General features: G+C 32.1%; 1 protein-coding gene across 1 annotated transcript; it reads left to right on the top strand.

The window, feature by feature from the left end:
- Window positions 1-288: 288 nt before the first annotated feature.
- On the top strand, window positions 289-7,601 carry LOC132737165 (antiviral innate immune response receptor RIG-I-like; the record flags this gene model as incomplete). Its single annotated transcript, XM_060724416.1, is given in 8 exon segments — window positions 289-534; window positions 748-910; window positions 1,425-1,511; window positions 2,348-2,517; window positions 4,363-4,504; window positions 4,768-5,004; window positions 5,221-5,388; window positions 5,676-7,601. Coding segments are annotated over 8 exon segments (1,827 nt in total), but the record flags the coding sequence as incomplete, so codon positions are not given.
- Between the last annotated feature and the right edge of the window lie 2,490 nt (window positions 7,602-10,091).

Genomic DNA, 10,091 nt, shown 5'->3' with positions numbered 1-10,091 from the left:
AGCATGGATCCTGATCAGACTGCGCGGATGCGCAGGCTAGTCTGGATCCATGCTGGTCGCAAACCCATTATGTTGGTTTTGTCGTGACGCGGCTCAAATGCTCTTCAAATGGAGGACGCTATATGCTTACAAGGACCTCCGGATATTAGGAACAGAATTCGAATGTCCCAATGAGTTTGTTATGAGCGGAATTTACTGTATTTCTCAGGTTAAAGAGTTTTAGATCATTCCTTCTGGCATCATGTTATAAAATTAATAGCTTCACTAATTATGTTTATTTTGCAGACCCGTTTAATAACCGGAGAAGATGACCAATCAAGGATGTTAAACATGTTTTTAGAAAATTACGACATACTATGTTTCACACCTCAAATTCTAGTAAATAATCTAGAAGACAACGTCATAAAAAGCTTGTCAGAATTTTCCTTGTTGATACTTGACGAATGCCACCATACGAGAGGAGATGGGCCTTACAGTACGCTAATGAGAAAATATCTAGTGGAAAAATCCAAAACAAAAAAAGAAATGCCACAGGTTACTTGATAATTTGTCGACTGATGTACATTCAACCTCTTAAACATTTGCACATTATAATGAACTTTAAAATTAAAGTATAAATAGTTACATATTTGTTCTTTACTTTATTGAAGATTTTATTGTTGTTTTAGCAAATTTCATAACTATGTCTAAACATTTTCTTTTTCTGCGTAAAAGAATATACTTGGTTTGTCTTTTTGTTAACTTTAGGTAGTAGGTCTGACAGCCTCTATTGGCGTGGGCAAATCTCGAACAGATCAGGAATCGGTTGATTACATTCTGAGGGTATGTTCTTGTCTGGACGTGAGAATAATTTCAACGGTAGAAAGAAATTTTAAAGAATTAAAGAAACATGTCAGCATTCCTGATGAAGGTATATATGTGTTTATTTGTTTTTAAACTTCAAGAAATATTCTCTACAGATGTAATGCATGAAGTTTATTTAAGAAAACAATTAATATACATGATAAACCTGCACAGACCAACATGTTTAGGCAGTAATTAAATATTATTAATGATCCGTTGATGAGGTTCATTGCAATGAATGAAACAGGGACATCTGTTTTTCAGAGAAAAGATAAGAATTGATCGTATTTCAAGAACAGTTTATAATCACCTAAATAAAATTTACATATTATTTTAATTTTTAGAAAGACATAATGTTATCAATGACTTCCCTGTTAGACTTTGTTAGGATATCCTTAAATTTTATTAAAATAATTTAGTGTTATGTTTTTAAAGACTATTTCTAAAATGTCATCTTAATCATTGAAATGTTTGATATGAATAAACAATCATCATATTAATAATTTTATACTTTACAACTTGTTTTTAGATGCATTATAGCTAATTTATACCCACAAAATGCCATTTTGATGATTTTATAGAAACAATACAGCTTGTAAAGCAGAAAGATGACCCTTGTAAACATTTTATATTGACTGCAATGGAAGAAACTGAAGATATGTTGCAAGGTATAAATTTTATAAGCAATCGTTTGTTCTCGGATAAAGCTAGACATATGTATAGTAGTATGTCTGTACTTTGAAAAATAAACGTTTTATTTTTGTACATGAATGCTTTCAAAATACCTTCATGAAATGATATATTTGTATACTTCCTTATCAGCTTCTTCAAATAGCAACATAATATTTTATTTCGGGACATTTTGTTTACTTTACGTACTGTATGCATGAGTTTAATTAACAGAAACGTCCTATGTAAAGACTCTTTCAGGAGTTAACTATTAGATTGTGAAAACACAATCTTACCTCCTATATATTCAAGGGATTTTTTTCGTAATAATTTTTACTTTTTACAGCATATTAAATGATATGTGCAATATAAATGCTGTCATAAAGTTTGAACAGCAAGAAAGACTTCTTGTTAAGGGAGCTCTAAATTGTCACTGTAGTCGACTTGATCTTATTGAATTCCTTTACACTTCCGGTGTAAAATTTTAAAGGTTTTTCTCTAGTCTAACAAAAAAGTTCTACTTGTGATACGTGTAAACTATTAGTTATAAAGATATTTAACTAGTTACATGGCCCCATATATACGAAGCTTTGAAAATATAATCCGAACTGCAAACAACCATTAAAATATGGCCATATAACATGTCAGGAATATTTATAACGAATTTTTAAAGAAAGTTAGATTTCTTCACAAATTCACAGCAACAGTATTATAAAAAAAAACTTTTATAAACGTCGCAATTCACCAATGAAAACGGACGTTACAAACGTGTAGTATAATATATGTGACACACAAAGAGGCTAAAAATATGATCAAACATGTTTTTAATTTTTAGACAATTCATTGATGCAACCTGATATGATTGATCTTATGGACACGCAGCCACGTGACCGAGAGTCTCAAGAATACAATAAATGGACAGTTGATGTAATGAGAGCTGCACTTTTGAAGGTGGATGACTATGATGTGTCCAGAGATATAAGTAGTTGTGCAAAATACTTGAATGTAAGTTTCTGGAAAAAAATTTAGGTGTATATATATATATCATATAATGGGAAAGTGTACATAAATCAATTAATTAATTACTTTAAAATTTCATCATATCCGGTTGAAAATATTTGCATTTTATCATCCTTAGATATAGAACAAGACAATGTTTTTAGCTGGTTTGAAAGATCGTTAGTTTGTGTTCCCTAACAATGCTTCAGTAGCAGTAAAATAAGGAAATGTGAACCTTAACAACCCAACATTTCAACTTAACATATTTACGGTACCAGTATGTGTTTTAGGTCATTTCTGGCATAAAGTAAGTGTAGATATTCATGCTGGGATTGCCTTTCTCTTACATAAGCGGATTTGTGAAGCCCATGACATGCTATATCTTTTTATGAGCATTTAGTCAAATCTTAGATCAAAACAAGCAAGGCATCTGTGTCGGGTAAAGGTTAAGAAAAGTAATTGAATACTTATTGACTACTAGTTTTTCATAATCTTATTTTCATGAAATTTTAATCAAATGATGATAACATGAAGACTATGTGACAAGTAAAAGTGGCAGTGTGTGGGCTTATCGTCCATGTCACAGTTAATGGCGGATCTTGGACATAGTAAAAAGCGACAAACACCTGGAGATAAGCTTCGCGTTTTTATTTAGCCCAATTAGTCGCACACGCCGCAATTTTGTCATATTGATCGTTGTAAAACTTATATTTTTCTGTAGTAAACTGTCTAAATTAGAGACATTTGTGTCAACTGGTGTGCTATTTCAAGAGTCCTTAAGTATATAATGGTATTTTTATAATTGTCTGAAAACTTATTAATGTATTCATTTACAATAACGGCATATTAATATGCTTCGAGTATAATTTCTAAACTATCTATGATTCCTCATTGATACTACGACTTGAAAAAAGTGCAGTGTCAAATAACCATACCTCTTTAAAACTTAGTTTTAATCATATCGTATTGAAGCTACACACTGTTTTAAAAACTCAAAGTAGGAAGTGTAAAAGAACCATAACTCTACTTTGATCAGTTTTAAAATTAGCTTCCTTTGTCCTGAGAATGGTATTTGAACAAACTTCACACACTGACAGATATCGGTGAAATGACGTGAAGTGTGAAAACACATTATTCTACCTTGCTTGATGCTCCGTTTATGAAACTTGAAACTGTTAAATAATGCTTTACCCGTGCAAAACATCTAAACTATTATTTATATCTGATTCAAATTTCAAACAGTTGTAGAGACTAGGGATGGAAAGTGCAGTGTCAAAGATAAATAACTCTACATTACTTAGTTTTTGAATTATGTCCCTTTGTAATCTTTAATGATGTTTGTCCTCAGAATTACTTTTAAGTATTGAAGGAATTTCAATGAAATTTCACTCGGTGATAGTTACTAGGTAAATGAAGTGCAGAGTCAATTACTTTACATAGATTTATATAGTAAACATGTGTTAAAAAGTTTTCTTATCATTTGGCAAGTAGAATCACCTTGACAGGAGTGCAAGCTTGTTCTTGCAATGGTGGTTTATATGTGCTTACAGAGTCAAACTCATTGAGTTATGTCATATTGTCCAAGAACTTAGATATTTGTCATACAGCATTTGGTAATAGATATCTTCAGATATTTCAAATAATTATACAGCCTTGATAAGATGACAAACCCTATTAGACCCCATTACTGACTTTAGATTATAATAGCGTGACCGCTTCTAACAATGTATCTCAGATGAGCGATTCATGGCCATCGTGACCCTCATACTCTCATATTCTATAGTATAATAGATGGAATAAGCACAAATGTAATTAAAAATGATATAATATGTTTTTTCTTAAATCGATCAGATTTACAACTCGGCCCTAGAGGTTAACAAACTCTTGCTTTCGAGAGATGTCATTAAGTATTTGGCTGAAAAACACAGACTTGAAGGGGAAAACAAAGACAAACTAACTGAGATGGAAAAAAAGCTGTTCAAAAATCTGCAAAGTAGGTGTATCGTTTTATTGTTAAATATAATGATTGATAGTTATCTATTGTTGTTGTTACGAATTTATCACGAGTATATACAAATATCACTTTTAAATTTTTGCATATAAAAGAATAGAAAATGATCGGCATTATCTATGCTAAAAAAATTAAAAAACCAATAAAAAATAAAAAAAGTTTTTTTTTGGGGGAAAAAATATAACTGTTCATCTTCAAAATCCTAAAAAGAAATAACTATTGATTTCACCTATTTTAATTGTCAGATGTGCAGAAAACAATTAACGTTAAAGGGAAAAACACCGAAAATCCAAATGTGAGGATTTTGAGCGACACCTTACGGAAGATGCTTGATGACAAAGGGGACGACTCAAGGGCCATGGTTTTTGTGAAAGCAAGAGCTACTTGCAGATCTCTTGCTGCATTTTTGGACAGGGATCTCCAGAGTAGTGGAGTAAAAGCGAGTCCATTATATGGAAAGGAAAATCGTGGTGGAGATGACGGTATGACAATTTTAACTTTCTATTATTAATGCAAAGCACTACTGTAACAGCGGTTGAAAATAATAATTCTTAATTCATTTCAAATAAGCACATTAACACGTGGTCAATATATTTGATATCTAACTTGACTTACCATACCCCTTCCTAGTTGATTCTTTATATTAACGGCAATGTGTTATTTGTTCCTGATTATATGATTTTCATTATTGTAAACAGGAATGACAGAAAGTCAACAAACAGAGATATTAGACAAGTTTCGCAGTGGATTCTTCAAAGTACTAGTATGCACATCTGTTGGGAATGAGGGTATAGATGTTCCTGATTGTAATATTGTTCTTAGTTACGAGTATTCCGGAGATGAAATAACAAAAATACAAATGAAAGGTATTGAACTTTCTCCTAGAAAAATAATGATTTGACCAATAAAATCGAGATTTCAACGTAAACATTTGTATCGAAACTATTACCACCTTATTGATAAATCAGCAAGTTGTTCTTAAACAAACTAGTGTCGCCCTGTTAAGTCTTTAAGGCATGTATCGGTGATATTTAAACGTTATTTATCGTGTCAAAAAAACTTATTCATGCTTCATTCAAAATTTTTAATGGACATATATGAGAACCGTTAAAGTCAGCATATTATTTGTTTCATCAATAACATTATTATTCAGGTCGTGCTCGTAAGAAAAAAGCGACAACAATCACTATGGGAAGTGATAAAGTAGTAGAGCAAGAAATGATCAATACATACAAAGCTGCAATGATGTATAGGGCCATGAATACTGTAAAACAGTTGGATCCAAAATTCATCAATATGAAAGTCAATGCCTTCCAAAGTGAAGAAACGCATAAATACAGATTTAAAGCAGAAGTTGAGAAATTGAAAAAGGGAAGGAAGTCTGATGAAGATTACGCAATTTTGTGTGGAAGATGCAACACTTTTGCTTGTTATGTCTCTGATGTAAGGCAGCTTGGACATGATCATATCGTAATTGATAAAGATTTCGCTGACAAGATTACAAGAAAAGAACACAAGAAGCCGAAAACATATGACGGCCTACACAAAAAATACAAGATGTATTGCAAGAAATGCCCAATAGACTGGGGTATAATTGGACTGAGAGATGGCTTAGACTGCATGATCCTAAAGATCATCAATTTCAAGTTTAGGAATTTGCGAACACATGGTGTGAGTACCTACAAGAAATGGATCGATGTACCATGCGCTGTTCCTGAAATAAAGTTGGAAGATCTTCCTAGATTGTTAGGACCAGAGGAAACATAATGTTCTCGTCAGATTTTGTAAAAAATGTGTATAAATTAAACAGGTTTTCAATGGCATATTTACTAAAGTTGTCAATTGTTAAGTTACATTTATAATAATTCATAGTGATAATATGGAAGTATGAATATATTACAATTGTTATGAACACACTTTGAGTTTCAATAAAAAAAGTAATTCTGGAAAAAAAATGAAAAGAAAGTTTAGATTAAAAATTGTAGATAATCATTATAATTTTTTAAATTCATATAACACAGTGATTTTGGAAGCAATTTATTTATCGATATTGCTTTTCAAAACGGCACAAAATGTTGTGTTTGCATTAAGTATTTGTATATTTAAACATTCATCTGGACATGTTGTATTAGTATTTATTTGTTTGCCAATGTATTCCATGTTAACGGATGATTGTGTTAATTGACAAAATGTTTAGCTCTTTTTAATTGCGGTTTTTGTTTCTGCTTTTTTCTCACAATTACTGTTAGATCTTTCGACATATATGTTACTGTTATGCATGCAAAATCGAAACATCAATGCGTACAAAAAACTGTTAAAGGTCGGTTGTCTGCATAAATCACTGGAATATTAAATGAATTATTTATCTTTTTTATTGGAGAAAAATAAAAATGTATTCCTTAGGAATAAGTCAAACGTTTTGGAATTTTGATGAAGTAAAACGCTTTATCTTATTTCTGCTTTGTTGTTGAATTACTTTATAAGTTTAAGAATGTTAAAGGGAAAGACAAATTATAGTTATGTACACTGTTTTGTATACATGTAAAAATATATTATATCAGCCTAAAGAACATGAAGACATTATCACTAAATTTTATGTACATACGCGTACATTTTTTTTTCTTGGTTAACGGTAAACCAACGCAGAATAGGTCATATTCCGCCGGAACAGGAAAGATGCTTCTAACTAACCTCGATTGTTACAATCACCAAAACCTGCACACCTGCCGGAGCTAAGAGATGCATAGACTCCAGTTATTTAATCATTTTAATCGCCTCGTACAATCAAGCAGGAATAAACGGTGGCTGCCTCGACCATTTAAGGCAACCCATCAGCGAGATGTGAAAACTCCTGTCAATATTGATTATCAATGACTGCAACATACATAAGAAAATTATTTCAGAACCGAACATTCCAAAGAGGGATATTTTGAGTGATATCTCCAGTTTTCAGCAAATTATAAGCCTAAGTGTGCATTCCTTAATACCTTTTATAACATTACATGAAAAATACACGACAACAGTTAAAATTATGACAATATTGTTCGCTAATATACAGAAGAATATAACCGGAATTAGATCATTGTTTGTAATTATTTGCCAAGTAATATTAAAACCTCGAAGATGATGTATTCGACTGTTATCCTTCATTTACATTTGTAACACAATGATAAAATTGCAAGCACTTATATTATAATAGTCATTTACTTTAAAACAAAAATAGGGGTAATAATAGTCCGAAAATACATATGATACAAGACACTGTATTCTAGTGTTTTGATTAGGAAATTTATATATCAATTTTAAATGTATTTTTCTAAACAATAATGCACGATTAAATTCCTGATAGGCCTGAGAGATTAATTACAAAGCATTTTTATTATATATTCAACAAATATAGAAACCTGACACTTTATTTCTTTTAAATATTTTCTAATTTGTGATTTAAATAAAAAAATTGTAGTGAGTATTCATGTAAAGTCTGATTTTATTGACCTGTCAATAATGAATACATTATAGCACTCATTTAAATATTCGATCCCACTTCGGTTTTGTCCGTTTATTTTACGAGAATTAATATGGAGTATATCACTAACGTTTGGAAAACTCCCACTAACTTAATGAAGGTTCTCGTAACATCCGCAATAGCACAGTCGGTTAAGTAATTACCTAATGTATGAGAGGTCCGAGGTTCGATCCCTTTTTTGACATTCTTTTTAGACTTATTCCCTCTTTATTTTAGGTATATTTTAAAGAAAATTGTCAAGCGCTTGCAAAATTGTCTACACGGAATGAAACAACTAAGAAACACTGAATTGTCACATTTTGTATTGTATTTTACGGCACTGAAATTACATTTATTGATTATAATCTGAATGAATTTTCAGTATCAATTATGTACAAAAATATAGTATTTATAAAAGAGTACAAAACATATTAAAAACAGAACAACCATAACTTCAAAATTTTGAAAATGGTTATTAATAAGAAAAAAAAAACATGGACATACACTGTCTCGATCTTACATGATGTAGGACATTTTGATATTATATACCCGTGGTTTACCCTATTGCGCTATAACGGTCAGTGTAACTAATTCATAGAAACTAGATGAATTTAATCACATCTTAATGCGTACCTCTCACGGAATTTACCGAACATTTATCGAATATTAATATATTTTGTGCATTGACCGTATAATGAGTATGGAATTGACAGGTTAATAAAATAAAACAATACTATAGATATTGTCCAACAATATTGACCTGGCACTCTTGCATTTGACCCCATAGCCGGTAAATTCCGTAAACGTTACTATCTATTGTAAATCGACATGAATGAATATAACCAGTTGTTAAATGATCTAAATTACAAAACCCTCTTAGCACAGTCGTAAAGTGCTTTCACTTCAAGAATATAGTCGCACACTCGTAGGTTCGAATCCTGGCTCAGCCACTTTAATATTTTTTTTCTTATTTTAAAATTGCTATTTCTCTCTTAACTCGTGCAAAACGTTTTGAGTTTTGGTTGTGTACGAATTTTAATTTGTATTATGGACGTGCTGTCCTTTTTACTAATTAAAGATAATGTAATAAAATAAAAAATAATATTGTATAAAAACACTACTTAAAAGGTATCCTAAAAACCAGATGTAGTAAAACGATTTGAAATTAATTCTTGCAAGTTATTTTCAAAATGAAATAAAAAAATGTATGTCCTCATAACGTGGTGTTGGTAAGGTATCGAAGCAGGGAACTTCAGATCAGTAGTCAGGCATTTATACCAATACACCACAACTCATTGACGTGTGAAGTTAATAAAGATGTCGATATATTCGTTAGATACCACTGTTTATCACCTGACCTTTACGGAAATTAATGAAGTGCCAGGTCAATATTGTTGGACAATACTTAGATACACTTTACATGTGTTTTTGTTTTTACCGCGTATTGTCAGTAGAATGCAGCTAAGCGTAAAATTTTAGTTTTTGCACGTGAACCCCGTGCATGCTAAACGATGTCAGATAGACAGTGATGTAAGGCACTATACATGTGTTCAGTAACAATTTAGTGTTATTCACACCTAAAGTTGATAGCTTTCACAATGCCACGTTTATCAGAAGCAGAGAGAAATCAAGCAATAGGAATGCTGCTGGGTGGGGCATCTGTTGTTGACGTGAGTAGAACGTTTAACTGCAGTCGCAACACAGTTAATGAACTTGTAAGACGCTATAGACTTACAGGTGATTTGCACAATCGTCCAAGGCCAGGTAGGCCAAGGGCAACTACCAAAAGGGACGACCGTGCAATTGTTTTAATTAGCTTACGTGACAGGTTCAGACCGGCGACCTTGACTGCGCCCACGTTCAACGTAACTGCAACGTAACTGCACAAACCATTCGCAATCGGTTGCGCGCACAACAACGCCCGATTAGATCGCGACGTCCATATACAGACGGTATTTCACTTTACGCCATCTTCATGTCCGAATTAGGTGGGCACGTGCGCACCGTCACTGGCGGCGACTGGAATACTGTCCTGTTTTCAGACGAGTCTTGTTACAATCTCAG

This window comes from Ruditapes philippinarum, unplaced genomic scaffold (genome assembly GCF_026571515.1).
Source record: "Ruditapes philippinarum isolate M1 unplaced genomic scaffold, ASM2657151v2 ctg13431_1_1_1_1, whole genome shotgun sequence".
Lineage (NCBI taxonomy): Eukaryota > Metazoa > Mollusca > Bivalvia > Venerida > Veneridae > Ruditapes > Ruditapes philippinarum.
This window is presented reverse-complemented; position numbering and strand designations above follow the sequence as displayed.